Source organism: Aspergillus candidus (assembly GCF_002847045.1).
Source record: "Aspergillus candidus strain CBS 102.13 unplaced genomic scaffold BDW47scaffold_57, whole genome shotgun sequence".
Taxonomy (NCBI): domain Eukaryota; kingdom Fungi; phylum Ascomycota; class Eurotiomycetes; order Eurotiales; family Aspergillaceae; genus Aspergillus; species Aspergillus candidus.
Window position 1 is genome coordinate 140,414 of NW_020194062.1, and position 18,291 is coordinate 158,704.

Below are 18,291 nucleotides of genomic sequence, written 5' to 3' on the forward strand. Positions count from 1 at the left end.
GCCAGCAGTAATAAGCTGGGAAACAGTAAGGTTCATTCTATTGTGACGGTACACAGCATAAGTACTTATCATTTGAATATGAAATTAGAAGGAAATCAGAACAATATTAGAATAAATCCAGAAAATGTCATTTCATGTAGGCGGCTTCCCCGAAGTGGACATCCGGTCGTGGCGCAGGATGACATCACGACCAATCAATTGATACACTTCTATCTGCTCATCAGAACATATAACACAGTCCAATGAACCTAACGAAAAGCTGGCCAAGGTACTGGTAAAATATCCAATTTCTGCGCCGTAAATGAAAAGGCTTGAAAATACCGCAGTCATCCCAAACAACAATGCCCATAGTGAATCCACACCCCCATTTTTCTCTCCAAGAAAGGCATGCCAAGCGAACCGTCTGACGATCCCAAGGCTTGATTTCGAGCCATGGCTCCATAGGACGCGAATCGAAGCACAATTGAGGTGATGCATTTGCCCCCGATGATGTAATCCTCATGGTCATGCTGATCAGTGATCAACGCATCCTGTGAACGGACCCTAGTCTATTTCGTGAAAACCGTCTATCTCAGGGGATCTCCCCTCATTCGGGTCTAATCTATTTCAGTACACCCCTTATCCCCTGCTGATTATGGGCGAGACTTGATAGGATATGATGAAGGAACGTAGCTGCCTGGTGGCAATGCACTGCCTTCAGCGTCCAGACGCACGCCACTGTCCAACCACATAGACATGACTGACCATGATGGTATGCGAACAACGGACCAGTCAGTGGGCGTAGTTCGTGCTTAACCATGGCACCGACCCCAGCACGAACCCTAACTGAACTGCGAGGGAGTCCGTCATCTTCCGTTGTTGGGTTGCGTCCACTCGGCCTTTTCTCGTAAGGATTTATATGAAATGAAACCCCACCTGGGGATGCACCTCCGACTGGAGAACGCCCCCGTCAATGTTGTCGCCTCCGGATCATACCCGGACAGAGCCACTTCGTTCGAATGGGGATATTTGTACCGTCCGCAATAAAAGGATCCTTTCCTGACGATCTACGATCCACCCTGTCCGTAATACCGCCACAGATATTGAGATTTACCTTCTGTCAACCTCTCTCGATCCTCACCCCCAAGGGAACACCCGTATACTACATGGGACATACATACCTCTCCCTACCAACATGTCGAAACACACAGGTGAAACGAAGCGCAAAGGCCGCGCCGGCAAAAAAAGCCGTGGCAAGGCCAATGCGCCCAAAAAAGAGACATTAGCAGAGCAGATCGGCCGTGATCTCGCCCGACAACTCTTCAACACCGACCCCCACTCCCCGGACAACAGCCTCCTCCCAGACAGTCCGATGTACCCCTCCAACAGCAGTACGAGCAGCCATAACACACAATACGACTACAAATCCAGCTCATCCAACGCCTCTCTCTACCGATTCAACTCGCAAGCCGCCGAAGAATCCTCAGCCACCCCCGCCAGCTCCGACACCTCCCTCAGCGACGCCCCTATTCGCCCGCAACAACAACCTACACCACCTTTGAAACACGCCCCAACGAGCGTCCCCGCATCCGACCACAGCGCACACGCCGCGATAGAGCACCTCGCCTCGCGGTACGGCCGCGTCTCACACATGGGCCTCCTCGACCGCAGCTACCGCGTCTTTCTCAACGCACAACGCACAGGCGCACTAGCTTACAAGCTCGAGAACCACGTCGCAGTCGTAACTGGCGACCCACTATGTGATCCATCACTCTTCGCCTCCGTGGTATGCGAGTTCGACCGCGCGAGGCGCGCTGCCCACTGGAGTCTGGCGTTCATGGGCTGCAGCGTGGGGTTCCTGTCGCACATGGAAACGCAAACACAGCACCAGCAGCAGCAGCAATGGACGACAATGCAGTTTGGTGTCGAGCGGGTCGTCGATCCCACGACGAACGAGGTGTTAGCCGAGCGAGCAGGGAAGCGCATCGTCAGCCAGTGCAAGCAGCTTCTGTGTCCCGAAAAAGGCGGGACTACACTGGGAGTGTACTCGCGGACGGCGGGGGGCGAGCGAGACGATGCCCTGGAAGCACAGTTACAGGAGATCTACGACGGGTGGCGAGCGGGACGGAACGAGCCGGCAGCTACGACGAAGACGCCGCAGGCGTTTATCACGGTTTACGAGCTGTTCGACTACGCGCGGTTGATGACGTTCGTGTACACGCGGGGAGCGGACGGGGTTGTCAATGGATTTGCGGCGCTGCGGTGGATCGGGGCCTGCGGCGGGTACCATGTGGACCCCTGTATAGCGGGGGATGGGGCAGCGAAGGGAACGAGTGATCTTCTGCTGTTTGCGGCAATGGCGCTGGCGAGGCAGATGGGTGTCTCGTATCTGAGTTTGGGATACGAGCCGATGGGGGAGCTGGGCGAGGTGAGTGGGATGGGGGCGTCGCTGGAGAAGGTGACGCGGTCGGTGTATGCCCACAGTGTGCGTGGGTTGCCTGTTGGAGGCAAGAAGGCTCACCACGATAAGTTTCGGCCTGACGCGAGTCGCGAGTCGGCGCTATATTTGATTTTTCCGGCCGGGTTGCCTGGGGTCCGGCGCATGGTGGCGATGGCGCATGTGGCGAATATTAGTGTGCGGCAGTTGGCGTATACGCAGTCCAAGTCGAAGTTGTTGGGACGGGGGAGACGACGGAAGGAGCGACAGGAGGGACATCAGACCCAGTCTGTGGAGAGCTCATGACGATTTTAATGGATGGCGTGGCTGGAGTTGTATGATACCTTTTGCTTTGGTTTGGATAGAGATTATGTTTATAATATTATCTTTGAGCACAGTACAGACCTGGAATCATCTATATCTATATATCACTCGTATCAATCTAGGTACTGTTACCAATGACTTTATATTTAGGGCACGTCCCATGAGAGTGTGACAGAAGGAGGGTCAGTGACATGCCTAACCCTAAGTGCGTCAAGGAATATTCCATTCACTGAATTAACTAACCACCATATATACAACAAATATGTACAGTCTAACCCATTTATATATTTTTATTACGACTCCTTCCTGCCATCTAGTTACTTCCCCCCCAGCCGATCATGCCGGAACACGACAATCGTCGGCCACATCTGCAACGCGACAGCGCCCAGCATCAAACAGCCAGCGAAGACCTGCGCGCGCAAGAACTCCGCATGAGCCATATCCACGAGCGCACCCGCGATGGGCGTCCCCGCCAACCCCCCAAATGAGCTAATCCCCCACATCATGCCGAGCCTAGTACCCAGGAAGTTAGCGTCGGGGCAGAAAGCCGGATGGGCGACGATGGAAGTTGGGCCCGTTACGAGCACGCCGCTGAGGAAACCCCAGTAGCAGGCCCAAACGATAAATCCGGCTGTGTCAGTTGCGGCGATCCAGGTGAACATGGCTAGGGCGGAGCCGGCCGTGGCGGCCGTGAGGATGGCGATGGGCTTGACGTGGGGGATGACGAGAGTTACGAGGTAGGGAACGGTGCGGCCGAAGGCGGAGGCGCCGTTGATGATAGCGACCATGTAGAAGGAGAGGCTCTGGTCGGTGTGTAGGCGGGTGCGGGCGTAGGCGGGAGAGTAGAACATGGGGACGTAGTAGGCCATCATGACGCAGGTCAGGGAGAGCGACAGAAGCATGAAGGGCGGTTCGGTGAGGGCCTTGCGCTCGATAAGGCTGCGGGCGCGGGTGCGCCGGCCGGGACGGCGACACAAGATGGAGACGGTGACGCAGGCGAGGAAGAGGTTGATGAAGCCGATGATGCGGACGGACCAGCCGAATCCGATCTGCGGCTGGAGACGCCGGAACAGAATGGGGAAGATGACGCTGCCGACGCTGGATCCGATGGCGGCGACGCCAATGGCGATAGGCCGTTTGGTCGTGAAGTACGAGGAGATGACGACCAGGGCCGGAATGTAGGCAATGCCGCCGCCCATGCCGACGCAGAAGCCCTGCGCTAGGAGGACCTGGTAGAACTGGGAGGCTAGACTGGTCATCATCATGCCGAAGACAACCATCAGGTTGCCGCCGATGATCAACGGCCGGAGATATCCCGCGTCGACGAGAGGGCCGGTCACGACGCCGACCATAACGATCATGGTGGCCTGGATACTACCCACCCAGGAGATGTTGGAGGGTGATTGATCGGGCATCAACGTCGTCTGGTAGTATTCTTGGAAAGCGCCATATGTGCTCAACAGGCCCCTACACTCTGGTCAGTATGAGAATACAGTACACGGGTCCACATCAACGATTGAAGTACCAGGAATTGACAAATACACAGAATCCAGCCAGCACACTGAGCCAGCCATCGCGTCCACCGTCGGGGATAGGCAGCGCCGGTGGGGTCTCCCCCTTTTCCTGCGATCCATCTTCAGCTGCAGACGCGACGGAGGATTTCTCATTTGGAGTTCCCATCTTCCAACCAAGGCGTTCAATCTACGATCACCACACGGAGATGTCGCCGAGAGGTCGTTCGCCTTTTGTATGATGGACGGAAATTTCTGGGCGCCGACCCTGAACGTCCCCACTGTGGATCATGGCGTGGTGGATTTCCCACGGGGTTTGTTTTCATTAGTCACGGTGGTGGATTCGGTTGGCTAGACGGCATTTGATACCCGGGGTTTACCGAGCACGTCAGACCACTGGATGGTTAGACATATTTAGGAGTGGGTGTGCTGGGGTATGGTAAGGAAGTGTGATTGGAGAATCATGCCCGGTCCCTAGTCATTTCACATGGTTGTCTGGGGTTGAGGCCCAACCGGATCCGCGTTCCGATTCGGATAGCGATATATCCACTCGCAGGTTCCTAGATGCAACCTACAAGGAAGACATGACAATTCCAACGCTTTGTGGGCCAACCTGGTTGACTCGGTACAGCATTATGTGTACAAATACCAACGTTGTCACCTCGCATTCGGGATACCGGACAACATCTAGTCTATGTTGACTAGTCACGGATGGTCAACAAGTCTTCCCATTCCGTGTATCACCAGGTTCGGCCCCAGCAAAGTGCCGGGGAAGTCTGGCAGTGGCGTGGGCAGCTTCCACCAGGGTCAACTGTTGAACGAGACAAGGGATATATATCCATATCATGATTTCAGGTCTTCCCATTCTCTGACACGGACCCTTTTGCATCCACCCTGGGGATGCTGGAAGTGTATGTGACCTAAGAGACTCATTGGACTTTTGTCAAAAGTTCAGATCTCCTGTCTGAACCGCCTTGGGTAGGCAAAAATGCATGTTCAAGTGCCCGCCTGATGTCATGCGGAGACGATGGATATAACCGCAGGGCTAAAATAAGCTATCCTGTGAACATCATGTAAGAAAGCATGAAATAACACATTGGGAGGTAAAAAAGAATCCTAGAATAAAGGTGACATATATTCATTCATCACCCATGATTTGTGGTTCAATTCCATTCCCTGCGTATAGTCGGTTGTTCATGTCCCAGCGCAGATATCCCCTGGCACACTTTCTCTCACGTGTCTGGGCAACGAACAACGATGTAAATGTGGGTAGTAAGAAGGGAAACAATCGGATCACCCACCGCAAGAAGCATGCCTATAGGTTGGTGAGGGCTGTAGTCTCGTCAGCCCATGACAGCGGAAGTCATTCCACTATTGGTTCGCATTTGTGGATACAATGATCCCGAGGTTTTGAGAGTGCACCCTATGTATAGCTCTTCACAAACAAGGCGGACTAGAGAAGATGTCTATTGCTGCGGATATATCGCCGTAGTCCAGACGTAGCGGTGTGTCCTGGGCTGCATACAACCTCGGGAAGCGGTCAAACCCGCAGATTGGATGCTTTATGCATCACTGCGTGGGTGGTTGGTAGTGTCATGATCTCGTAAGTGTTCATATTTCTGTAGCTGTCCACACAGATCTGTCTGTGGTCATGGGGCTCTGGAGCGCTATCCCAGATCAGTGTAATAACCAATTTGTTTAGGCATTTAGTAGCACGATCAACAAGTGGAAACAGCGCAGTCATACAGTGGTCTGCCATCGCGAACAACTCGATATTCCGCGGGTCAACACCCACAAATTCTCAGTGAAGACACCCAGATCCTTTGAAGTATAACAACCCGCATGTCTTGATTTATGGAAATGACGAATGACGAAATACCCCTTGTACCATAATCGCAGTGGCTACACCGTATTGTAAATCTATATAACTTGAGGATGGATAAGTTTGACTGCAGGGCTCGCCCGGTTGCCAAGTCCCCAGGCGGTAGACCATATGTTAATGGTCACTATCAGGCTAACTTAAAAATGTTTCAAAGCATTTATAGCTTCTCTAGTAAGCTGAAGGTAACCATTGATTAATATAGGATTTGCCAGTATTTCATCACCTGGCAAACTCGCGAGCTCGACCTGGCAACCTGGCAAGCCCAATACTCGAAAAATTCCCATTATGCTCCAATAAGGCTGACCCGTAATGATAATGACCCTGGTATGTGAGACTGCAAGTGGAGCTTGCACCCACTAAGATGTGATATCTCCAACATACCGCCTATTAAGACTAGTAACCGAAAGATCGGGGAGAGTGACCATCAGAAGGGGATCTCCTTTTTGGGCAGAGAATGTAGATGCGGTACCTTTCAGCACAAGAAGAGAAGGATTTGGCTCAGATCTTGCAACATCTTATCGGAGGGTTGGTATTAGAGACGGGAAAGAGGAAAAGGAAACCCAAGGGAAGAGAAACACGTACTGAACAGAAAGACTATGTGTCAGGCTATACAAAGTCTGTTAAATCCCCCCCAGGAACCACGAAGAAGAATCTCACCACCCTTGCCTCTCGTTTGTAGTGCACGCATCCCAGAGTGGTGAGCAGGAGAATGTAGAAACAGTGTCATTGGCAATCGCTAATGTGATACATCATGTATAGATACTGTCATGTAGGTATACCAGTCATATCAATTTGGTCTTATGTTATGCATAGACCGCAGGTAGATACTACTAGTGGCTAGCCGCGTATCTGTCCTTGTGAGTTATCTCCAATCTCGCACCGTCAATAAAAGCGGGATTTTTCTGGGCGTTAAGATTTGCTTCCATCCAGATACTATTTTACAAAAAAGAACCCTGATGTTTATTGATAGTCTCATGTTAGAGTGTGGGAACATACAGAGTACAACCATTCGTCGTCCTTACCCAGTCAGCCCCTGAAAGGATTTTGTACGTCAAATATATTTGTTCCTTCTCAATTATTATTCCTCTTAACTGACCAGTGAAACTAGAACTAGGAACACCAAAGATGGACGAAAGAAATCAGATACCAGGTTCCCATCGCCGAATCTTTCTTTTCGCGCAGCCCAGAACAACCTCATATCTATTGACTCAAATGCTCGGCCTCAAGGGCCAGCCGCGTGTTCATTGGGAACCATCTTGTGTTTCCGTCTTTGCACCAATTGCCGGGCTCTTGATTGAGTTGGAAGATAAACCGGTGGAACAGTGGACAGCTGATGAAAAAAGCCGCGTCAGAGCTGGCTTCCAACAGGCTTTCGATGCTCTAGATCGGTACCTCCGTGACGGAGAGACAAGAGACAAGATTGTCTTTGCAAAAGATCATTGCAACCTAATGTGGAATCCGGCTGCTGGTGACGGTAAACGCAGCACCGCGCCCGGGGATCCTTACTTCACCGTTGGCCCACCCGATGAAGTAGTCGACGAAGCAACGACGGTCAAGAACCCGACAATCCTTCCAGACGGGTATCTGGGCTCTTGGATACCCGTCTTTCTGATAAGGCACCCCGCTCTGGTATTTCCCTCGTTCTGTCGAGGTGCGTTGGAGGCCGCCGCCCAGAGTACTCTCTGTCACGACAGGATGAAGATAGGCAAGCACCTACGGGAGCAATTGTCATTCTCTTACACACGGTGTCTATACGATTGGTATACCAACTATTTCCGCGAGATGGGCGAGAAAGACGGCGCAAGCCCAACAAGCCCTGTTCTCCTCGATTCATCCGACCTCATCAACGAACCCCGGCTTGTTTTTGCACTCGCCGAGAAGCTAGGGCTGGACCAGTCCAAGGTCCAATTCACGTGGGACTCGGGGGGTTATTCATATGCCGATGAATCAAAAAACATATTCCGTCGCACTCTCAACTCGTCTACTGGTGTTATCAAGAACAAAGCAGTTGTTGATCCGAATATGGTTGTGCTAGAGCAAAAGTGGAAGGAAGAGTTTGGAGACGAGCTGAAGGATGTGATATCGAATTGTGTCCGGGCTGCAATGCCAGACTATGAGTATCTTAGAGACAAGCGGCTCCGTATTCCTTGAACATGCACGGGTAATTGGTTGCAAACGAGCGGATATACACAAGAAAGGTATCAATAGGTAATTATATAGCTTTTGATCTTGTGTCTCTCGATATATTCTTCTGCATATAGACTCCGAGCTAAGCTAAAAATCCAAGCAGTGTTCTGGGCTTAGTGGTGGGACATTATATCACATATGGACTGGGTTCTTCAGTCAGACAAAGCTAGCTAAGGCCTGGAAAGCTCGGATATGCTGTTCTACTAGTTTAGAGGTGAAATCGCGTTTGTTGCTCACAACGGAGGATGCCGAACAGGCCAAGTTCAGTAAACTAAGACATAATACGGATAGCAATATCCCCATTGCTAGCACGCCTGAATTGTCTCAAGCCTGAGCGATGATGAATTCGAACTGGATGCGTGTCTCTTTAACTCTCGAATCAGTCGCCCGCGTTATCTCCAGTAACAGGCTGAGAATCACATAGGCGCAGATTATCGACCTTTTGGTAACCGGTGCGGAAGCGAGAGAGAATTTGTTGATATGAAGATATTTTGTAGTGAAACCTAATGAGGAACAACAATTCATCAAGCATCCCAGTTGGTGGTTTTCGACCCAATTGTAGAAATACCCCAGTCACAATCCACCGACCCAGCGCAGCACGACGGGGTATCAATTTCGACCTTTCCACACTCCGTAAGAACAGCCGACAAGACATCCTCCAGAGATTGTGAGATTTGCTCTCCGTCGTTATTCTCCAGCTCTTTACCAAGGAACTTCTGGAGGTGAGCACAGCCGGCTACGTTAATTACGTGCGGTAAAGGCTTCTTGTCCGGCGCGAGGAATTCAAGGCGAGATGCGAGGGCATTCCAATTAGCCTGGGAGTAGTAATCCGCCCATGAAGTCGACTGCAACTGAAAAAGGCCGTCAAAGTCGTTAAAGGTCAACTGGGAGGCATTGATCGTTTGGCCAAATTCCAAAGGATCCAACGACAGCAGACAGGCTCGGACCATGTGGATCCAAAAGCAGGCGTGTGTTTTGGAGTATGGTGGGAGCCCGGCGCCCATGGCACGCATGCGGACGGTGGTGGTTTGCAGGGTGGACAGTGCTCGGGCGATAATATCTGTTTCATCTGCAGATGATTCACATATGTATTGCATGAGAGCAAACGCAAATCGTGGAAGCCGACTGGATCCTCCATGGACGAGTGGCAGACTAGCAGGTTGGTCAAGCGGTGGTGCTAGAGCCGGCAGCGGTTGACGGGAGGGAGACACCCAGTCATTCCACGCGCGGTTACCGCAAAAGAGATTACCATCTGTATAGTACGATTCCCACAGACGAGGGTCCTGTAGTGCGGATTGGTGGAATATAATGTCGTAAAAGTCGTGCCAACATGGATACCGATCCAAGTCGTTGTGGAGACTGTAGTCTATGATTGCTACTTGGAGTTGAACGAGCCAAAATATCGTCACGGTTCTGTATGTCTTAGCATGGACCGCGTTGGTCGACAACCATCGGCTTACCGGTGTTCCTTAGATGGGAATTTTTGGGGTTGGATGAGCCTTAATATTCGAAGATGGGCGAGGAAGGTATCCGCCATCGCAAACGTACTTTTCCTGAGCTTCATGTACTCTACAACGATAATATATGCGGCTTTGAGATGAACGTGATGGTCCCATGAGGGTATATCCGCACTCATGAGCGACGCCCAGAAGGCCGCAGCATCGGGAGGATCTATCGAACTTCCTCGTCGAATACGCCCCTCAATGCAGGGACTGGAGATTGTGAGTCGTGGCGACGGAGAACCAATCGATGTAGGATGCTCCCTCCTGGAATGTTCATGATAAATCTCATTAAGTATTTTCTGAACGCCTTCCCCCGTTCTCGCGCTGATTTTCTGGTCGATTATTCTCCACTGTATTCCCAGGTCGTATCTCGCGAGTTCCTTCTCATAGAGCTTAGGCAGATTGATGGCAAAGTCTCGGGCCTGGTCAGGCGATAACAAGTCTTGTTTGTTTGGGACAATATAGAGAAATTGGCAGCGTCTTTCAAGCATTAGATCCACCCACAGATGAAGGTATGGGGTCCGATCATAGCTGCTATCCAACCGCGGATCGCAATCATGGACGTAGATGACCACGTCGGTGTCCCGGAAATATTGTCGCAACTGTGGCTTGATAATATTCGAACCCACTGTCTCGTTAAAAGAAGACCAGCGGTTTAGGGGTAGGGAGGAAAGCAAGGCTGGGTCTTACGTGTGACGTTCCACACAGTCCAGGAGCATTTCTGGGGGTACTCGAAGGTCTCCATTTCGAAGGTGTCCACCTCAGACCCGAACATAACCCGGGGCCGGCAGTCGATGAATTTACCATCTTTCCATTGGTGTAGTAGTGTGCTCTTTCCGGACGAGCTCTCTCCAACCAGCATCACTCTGAGTTCGAGGGATTTGCAGGGCCTGAAAAACCAATCCGCATATCCCTGTGGTCTTATCGCCATGGTGACTCAACCTTAGAATGGTAGATGTAACGTTTGGATGTAATATGTAACAGAAGGAGTGTTCATGCGAAGAGTCGAAGGCCGAAAATGAGAACAGATGTGAATAATATAAGGGACTGCCTGGCCTCAGCCTCGATTCAGCCTCGATTCAGCCTCGTGTGATACTCACATGCAGCACATGGTTCTCGTAGGTACTAGGTCCAAGCCTCAATGATATCCATGTCAAAGATTATCCAATATAAGTAATTTCGTTTATTTCAGAGTACCGTAGCATTTCATTCACTGTCAAACGTGGTCTTGGAATGACCTTGGCCATTTATGTCCAGATTTGCCCCGAACATCCCCGCCACTCTTCAACAACGAGTAAACACGGAGATAAAACGGAAATGGAGTAATTGAACTGATATAAACAACGAGTCTCCCACTCAATTCACAAATGACAGCTTCCCATCACGGTTGGTAATACGCTCATCAAGTCTCACCCAAGCCTGTTTCCAACCGCCCCTCCCATCCGACAACTCCGCCTCCAACACCCTCCCCCCATCGGCCAAGCGCACGTGGCGCGCACTCGACGAGAAGTTACCCTGCCGATGCCAAGTAAACTCACCCCAGGTATTCGACAAAACAGTATCCAGCGAGATGCGCGACCTACGATTCGCACCAGACAAAGCCCGACAAGACGCGGACAGCGTAACACCATCAAGGGCGACATCGGAGGCCGACGCAGAGAAGTTCCCCTTGAGGGGATGGGAGTTAGCATGCATCCTGTGTCGCTGCTCCTCCGCCTGCATCCTCTCCCAGTGCAGTCTGTCCTGCTCTTCTTTTTCCTTTCGTCGCCTCTCCTCCTCTTCTTCTTTGTGCTTCTTCTCCCGCTGCTTTTTGATCGCATCTTCGGCGACAGACCCTGTTAGTGCCCCACCGATGGTGCCAAGGATGCCGTGGTTGACTTGGTGGCCGGCCCAGGCGCCGCCCGCGCCACCGGCGACGGCGCCCATCAGGCCTCGTTCGTCGTCTTGGGGGTTCTGCGAAGCGGAGGTAGGACGGGGCGGGTAGCCATCGTGATTGTTATTATTGTTGTTGCGGCCCTGATAGGAAGAGGGGTAAGACTGGGGCGGTTGCCCCTGTTGATTTTGCTGGTTCTGGTAGGGGCTTCCGGGAGGAGGGGAACCACCGTAGTAGCGCGGGGGCTCGGGCTGTTGCTGGTTGTGGAAGGGCCGCGGGGTGGACTCCCAGGATTGGCCGCCCGGGGGTGGCTGCTGTTGGTAGGGGCTGTTGGATCGGCCCGGTGGGTAATTGTTGTAGCCCTCGGCGTAAGGCGGGTAGGATTGTCTAGGTGGCGGACTACCATGGTTTCCTGGGGGCGGAGTTCCCCAACCTGATTGGGGTGGGTAGTCGTTGGGTCGGGGGGAGGGATTGGCGGGGTAGCCGCTTGGGCGATCGCCGGGAGAGGGGTGGAAGGGGGCCCCGGTGGGGTTGCCGTAGTAGCTTTGGGCGGCCATGTTGATATGCTATAGGTTGTACCAAGATAGATGTCACCAGGGAGGATATATGTGGGATTTTGACCGGTCTTTTGGCTATTGTCCACGAAACATGAGAAATTTCAACGGTGGACGAATCCAGTTATATAGATGCCTCCTGCGATGATGGTGGGCTGCTAGCCCTATTCCGATTAAAGCCCGGCTGCCCAAGCTCCTGTGTGGCTGTCCGAGGTATGTGGCTGTCCTGCTTGATTACTGATTATATGCAACTTCATGCAGCTGAGCAGCAAGATGATATAGGTGGTGGCTATTCCATTGTTTTGGTATTACTCCACAGATAATTTCGCTTGACTCCATACAGAAACTTGCTAAACTCCCAATAGAGCATGCACATGCAGTGACACATGGCCACATCCCCTCCAGTCATCGCACTTCCTGCATTCCATGATCATGCCCAGTGGGCTCTGCCCAATGTAAACCTTATATCACATTTATGGCAGTGGAGAATCTGATATGTCCCATTGTCGACGCGCTTCCCTTTTCCGAGGGAAAGATTATTCGATCTGTCGACGGGTTAATGGTCGGTGAGCATTCGTATGGTTTTGGTATCCGCGCTAGATTTGTAGTTATATGCACCATGACGCAGTCCTCGTGATAATGATCATGCGGCAGCCTAATCAGCAACGCTCGTCCTACGTGCTTGATGCATTCTATGCGAAATGATAAAATGAATGTAGCAGGCACTTTAAGCATTATAATCATTAACCAGTAAATCAATCCCTCGCTATGCTACCATGATGTGCAAGCAACCAATTTAAAGTAAGCAAAACAACTATCTAGACGGTTTAATTGAATACCCCTCGCGCTCCTATCCCAGGTCTCAGATAAAAAGGCTGATCAAAGCGCCAGCAGCACCAGCCATCAGGGCAGGACGAGTTACAGCCGCTCCGTTGGTCAAGGGGACAGCGCTGTCCTCATCCATTGTGCCATGGAGATCGCCGTTCCCGAACGGTTTGTAGCCGCCGCTGATGCTTGATCTCTGTTTGGTGGAGCCCGGGACGCACTTGGAGTCGTCGGTGAACGCTGCCCAGGTGGCGGCCCACATGGCGGCGGGGTCCAGCAGTGTCCTGGGGGTGAAGAATAGACGGCAGTCGGCGGCCTCGTAGATGAACTGCAGGGGAGTCTGGGAGGGGTCGCCCTTGCGGATCTGGTCCTGGATCTGGATACTGGACCAATCATCACCGACGCGGGTCATCAACGGCTGCGGCCAGAGATACGGCTTCAGGTCATCGTAACCGGCGATCCCAAGCTCCTCGGTGGCATTGTACATGCCGCCCGCTGCGGAAACAATCTTGTTGAGTTCCATCGGGGAACCCCCTTTGGTGCCACCGAGGGCCTGCATGGGGCCGTTGCGCGGACGACCGCCAACGACGACGGACTTAACCCCCGCGATGTTCTTCAACTCCTCGTGTAGAGAGGCGCACGACGACCCGCAGAGACCATCCAGTAGCATGACCGTTTGATCCGCGGTGAAAGGGGACGAGCGGGCGGGTCCCTTCAAGAAATCGAAGTCTTCGTCGAGGATGCTTTCTTTGTTGCTATTCGATAACTTCGTGGGCTGTTAGCTGATAATTCTGGCTTTTCCTTTTGCTTTCTTCCCGGGTGATAGGATCCCCCCCATGACACACTTACATTGTAGCGGCTAGTGGCCGTGAACTGGTCGTCGTTGAAGGTGTGTGGTCCCACCCAGGCGTCCCAGCTATCGAACGGCTTGTTATTCACGTCCAAGAAATTATCGTACTGCCAGTTGTAAAGATTCATTTCTGCTATTGATCAGCTCACTTACTCATCCACTGACTACTCTGGATTCTGGGAGCGGTGCCATGCACTTACCGCGATCTGCAGGACTGCCGAACTGATCGGATGCCGTCTCGTTATTTCGAATTTCCTCGTAGGCCTCGCCAACTAAAGTGTATCCCTTCTGTGCGCGATAGCGCTGCGCGCTGAAAGGTGTCAGGGTTGGGAACAGCTGCATGAAGGTATCGAGGAGGAGCTCGACAGAACCGCCGCCATTTTCGCGCAAATCCAAGACTAGCTTCTTGACGTTCTGCTTTTTGGCGGCAGCCACGAACTTCTTCACCACGTCTTGGAATTTCGTGTCGGTAGTATCCTCTTCTGGCTCAAAGCTCGCAATCTTTAACACTCCCAGCGCCTCACCGTTGGGGTTGTCGACGATGTAACCCGCCACGATGCCTTCGCAGTCCTTGGCAATAGGCTCAGGGTACCCGTCCTCGGGAATTCCTTGTGTGCTCGACAGGCACTCGCTCGGCAGGTCCCTCTTACGCTCGGAGGTCTTGGGGCTGTAGCCACCGAGCATGCCGCGGCAGTACTTGTCGAACAACAATTGGCCGCTCGTGACGCCCTCGAAATCCCTATCTCCTACGTTGACAGTGTTCTCGAAGGACTTCCTGGTGCCGTTTTTAAATATGAGCACGGTCTCGGGGCCGTCGTACCGGCCCATGAAGCTCATAGGACTGAAGGAAAAAGCCCCCGCAGAGTCCAGCTTGCCAGAGCCCCTGTACATGAGGCTGTTGTAGCGGGCATCTGCATTGGAATACTGCTCCCATGAGGCGAGGTCCTCCAGGTACTTCTGAGGGTCCTGTCCATTGATCTTGGTAATCGGGGAGATGGAGATGTTCTTGTGATTATTCTGGACGAGCAGGTCGCTGGCGACGTAGGTCTTCGGGTCGGTTTTGCCGTCTGGGGACACGGTGGCGAGTTGGACTGTGCGCTGGAAACCGAAGATATTGAGGATGTCCGCGGAGTGACTGAAATGATAGTTGCCAGTATCCACGGTGAGCTTCTGGATGGCAAGATGAAGGTGATATTCGCTCTCAAAGGAGTCAATGTCTTGCTTGATCTTATCCAACTCGCCTATGAGATCCAACGGGCCGCGATCCCATGTCGAAGGGGGGTTCTTTAGCCACCCCGTCTCCGAGTGCCACTCCCACATCATCTTGAGTTGGTCAATGAGCACCTTATTCTCCTCGACAGCTACCGGCACCGAGCTAAGGCACTGGTAGGCCAGCTTTGGGGGGACATCGTTACCATCACCCACGATCTTCGCGACCTTGGCACAGGCGTTCGCGCTGGGTGTTGCAGAAGCGGATGGGGTAGCAGAGCTAGATAATGTGTGACTGGGGGGGAATATGGCAGATGAGCTCCGGGCCGCAGCCAGAGCCGCAAATGCCAGAGTGCCTCCAATGAAATGCATGGTCGAACACAAAAGACTGAGTACAACGGATGGTGATGATTAGACAGAAAGAATGCCCTCTACCGAGCGGTGCGGAAGCTTGCCTTTATGTTCCACCGAAAATAAGCTCATCGGCTCATTATCTTGACCTCACAGCCCCGGCTGAGGCTCGGGCTGCTCGAGAGGCCGAGAGTGAGGACTGGGTAACCCCTACCAAGTCGCTTATGGAAGGTTGAGGCTCCCCAGCGCCTGTGGACCCGTTCATTGTCTACTGGTAACGGCAGATCAAACACGGGAGAGCGAATCAAGACCCGTTACGCCTGGAAAAGGACTATTAAAAGCATGCCAAGAATCTAGCAAAATGAGAAAACACTCTGGTTAGTCTTCGGGGGCTGTGTTGTCATGTTCCTTAGCGTTCTTAGCACGCCAGGCTGTGGGAAAATGACCTGTGAGGATAGTATGGGGTTGCGCCTAGTGGGTATCGAGTAGCGACAAACACCTGCCAAATTTAGGAACGCTAAATCCCACACAGCCTGCTTAATGGGCCTCCATCCCGATAGTGGTTGATTTAATTTGCACCCAGACCCACCACGGCAGCCTTGTGGTGAGCTGATGTTGATCAATGCCTGGCTTGGTGTAGGTCCCACAGCTGTACTTTTCAATTGATAATGGCAGCCATCGCGGTCGAGGTTAACGAGACATCGACAATTATTGTGTGCCGCTGGCTGCTGCATGCAAAGGAAAATTCCCTCATGCTGCTCGTGGCCCAAACGGCAGCCCAGCGAAGGGGTCTGAGCCAGTAGTGCGTTTTCATGACTGTCCAAGGTGTGAAATAGTATCATCGGCAAATACGTGCCTACCAACCGGACACGACATTGATGGTATTGGTTTCAGCTTGCATTCCCCTCCGCGCGTCTCCTTAGTCGATTGTTGGTCCATATTTGTATGATCGTCGATGCTGACATTGATCCTAATAGCCCGGATCAGCCGCTTGCTATCGTGGAAAATTAGTACGGCTAGAGAAAATGGCACTCATGCGACTTGTGATGATGAGATGTGGATGAATTCAAGATTACAGACAAGGCAAGCGAGGTGGAAATGCTGCCGAGTAGTATGGTGGCATACCATCAATTCTTCAGTTGTTACTCCATGTTTCTCCTACAGCATCTATAAATGCGGCATTCAAGGACGAAATATATTCAATATTTGATATACTCTGCCATTTTGGGCTGATATAATCGTGAACGGTATCATGTTTCCGTTCCCATGTTTTGGCTATGGTTCATGACAGAAGATTTCCCCGATAACATCCGGCTAATCCAATGTAATAAAGCATACTGTATAATCAGGCGTGACGGTTCCAAATCAGTCCAATGGTTCTGGCTCCGCATTTCAATAGATACCTGATGATCTTGCACTTTGTTCATTTTCATTAGAACGTAGCCTTCTGTTGGATGGACATCAAGTTATGACCATCTCCACTAGATCCTTCAATTTGGCATAGACCGATCCCCAGTAGCCACATCACTGGTCAATATACAATGTACACAGATTCCCAGCTCTGCAGCCCATGGCTGTGATGCTGTCTTTTGTATCGATATCTTCTTTTAGCTTCTGCTGCCCCACCTATCGCCATGGCTGGCATAATAGAAACGAAACCAACTTTAGAAGACCAACCAACCAGTCTCTAGACACCATGAAACTGGGTGTCTTGCGCCGATAATATCTCTAGTCCTGGGAGGAGTCGGCCACCTGTATGATAGCAAGGTCTCATGTTCTGTCGGATATCGGTGCTATCAAGCGCGATCAAATGCCGATTCAACTTCATTTTGGTGCCGTGGTAAATGTATGTCACAATAAGTAGGATAATATTCTTTCATATTCACACATTTGCTAAAACGAGAGAGGTATCCATTGCTCTAATCTACTACACATACCTCCAACAACCCAAAATAGCCAATCCCATCACTTCTCCCCCCCATCCTTCTGCCCACCCTTCAACGTCTGCGAGTTATTTGTTGCGCGATCCAAATCATACTTGTTGGTCAAAAAGCTCATCAGAAATGTGAAGCCACTGATTCCACAACAAACAGTCCAGACAACCCTCAAGTTATCCGTATACGCCACCTGCAAGGCCTGGACTGCGAAGGCAAGAGGAGGGAAAAGAAAGCCGAGGCCAAGACCGGCGACGAGGTTGGCTCTTACCCAGACCGGCGACGGAGCTGTCTGGTGTTATCCGACAGATCAGGCCGAGGCCGAGGATGTAATTAAACATTTACAATTAACACCTGCCTGATGCGGTCAACTGGTGAGATTGTCTATCTCGATACGAGAAGTGCGCTAACGCTACGCGGCTGTCCATGTTAGACACGACGGAGCGACTGCACGGTTATTTACTCACTATGTGTGCAGGGTCAAGTCAACGTTGAATTCTAGCAATGGAATATACCGAACTTACTAACCTACTTAACGGAGTTACAGCCATAACCAACAGTCTCACCATGATTGCACAAACAAGGCAATACAGAATAAGTACGGGTCAATCTATATCAAAGACGACCGCCCTCTTTGGTCAAATAAAAATAATAAGTCCCAAGTTCTCCCCCAACCTTCGTATCCATCGCGCCCGCAATCATCGTCGGCGTGACGAGTCGGAAATGATCGATTATCGGATGCAAGTCGTAGACCATGGCTGCGGAGACGACGCCTCTGAAATTCACCTCGCGTAGCTGACAGACATTAGCATCGATCGATGAACTCAATATATCAAAATATGTCAATCCAAAAAAGGGTAGAGATAATAAAAA

The 18,291-nt window shown here is 51.6% G+C and overlaps 7 protein-coding genes across 7 annotated transcripts; 3 read left to right on the forward strand and 4 right to left on the reverse strand.

Moving 5' to 3' along the window:
* Positions 1–294: 294 nt before the first annotated feature.
* ergS lies at positions 295–2,783 on the forward strand. Its single transcript, XM_024813990.1, has 2 exons — positions 295–770; positions 1,228–2,783. The coding sequence occupies exons 1-2, from the start codon at positions 754–756 to the stop codon at positions 2,720–2,722; spliced, it is 1,512 nt and encodes a 503-aa protein (XP_024668782.1). The 5' UTR covers positions 295–753; the 3' UTR covers positions 2,723–2,783.
* A 274-nt stretch (positions 2,784–3,057) lies between these two features.
* On the reverse strand, positions 3,058–4,420 carry BDW47DRAFT_134084 (putative MFS monocarboxylate transporter; the record flags this gene model as incomplete). Its single annotated transcript, XM_024818010.1, has 2 exons — positions 3,058–4,207; positions 4,266–4,420. 2 exons carry the CDS (start codon positions 4,418–4,420, stop codon positions 3,058–3,060), a joined length of 1,305 nt encoding a protein of 434 aa, XP_024668783.1.
* Positions 4,421–4,798: 378 nt separating this feature from the next.
* Positions 4,799–5,241, forward strand: BDW47DRAFT_111638 (uncharacterized protein). The gene has a single exon (XM_024813991.1). The coding sequence runs from the start codon at positions 4,946–4,948 to the stop codon at positions 5,168–5,170; it is 225 nt and encodes a 74-aa protein (XP_024668784.1). The 5' UTR covers positions 4,799–4,945; the 3' UTR covers positions 5,171–5,241.
* A 2,017-nt stretch (positions 5,242–7,258) lies between these two features.
* Positions 7,259–8,284, forward strand: BDW47DRAFT_120123 (uncharacterized protein; the record flags this gene model as incomplete). The annotated part of the gene is made up of 1 exon (XM_024815447.1): positions 7,259–8,284. The coding sequence occupies one exon, from the start codon at positions 7,259–7,261 to the stop codon at positions 8,282–8,284; it is 1,026 nt and encodes a 341-aa protein (XP_024668785.1).
* A 560-nt stretch (positions 8,285–8,844) lies between these two features.
* On the reverse strand, positions 8,845–10,597 carry BDW47DRAFT_120124 (uncharacterized protein; the record flags this gene model as incomplete). The annotated part of the gene is made up of 3 exons (XM_024815448.1): positions 8,845–9,733; positions 9,781–10,450; positions 10,513–10,597. The coding sequence occupies 3 exons, from the start codon at positions 10,595–10,597 to the stop codon at positions 8,845–8,847; spliced, it is 1,644 nt and encodes a 547-aa protein (XP_024668786.1).
* A 483-nt stretch (positions 10,598–11,080) lies between these two features.
* BDW47DRAFT_71854 (putative glutamine-serine-proline rich protein) lies at positions 11,081–12,303 on the reverse strand. The gene has a single exon (XM_024819688.1). The coding sequence runs from the start codon at positions 12,250–12,252 to the stop codon at positions 11,179–11,181; it is 1,074 nt and encodes a 357-aa protein (XP_024668787.1). The 5' UTR covers positions 12,253–12,303; the 3' UTR covers positions 11,081–11,178.
* An 808-nt stretch (positions 12,304–13,111) lies between these two features.
* Positions 13,112–15,513, reverse strand: BDW47DRAFT_134086 (uncharacterized protein; the record flags this gene model as incomplete). The annotated part of the gene is made up of 3 exons (XM_024818011.1): positions 14,125–15,513; positions 13,924–14,054; positions 13,112–13,840 (listed from the first exon to the last, which is right to left on the reverse strand). Exons 1-3 carry the CDS (start codon positions 15,503–15,505, stop codon positions 13,112–13,114), a joined length of 2,241 nt encoding a protein of 746 aa, XP_024668788.1. The 5' UTR covers positions 15,506–15,513.
* Positions 15,514–18,291: the final 2,778 nt, after the last annotated feature.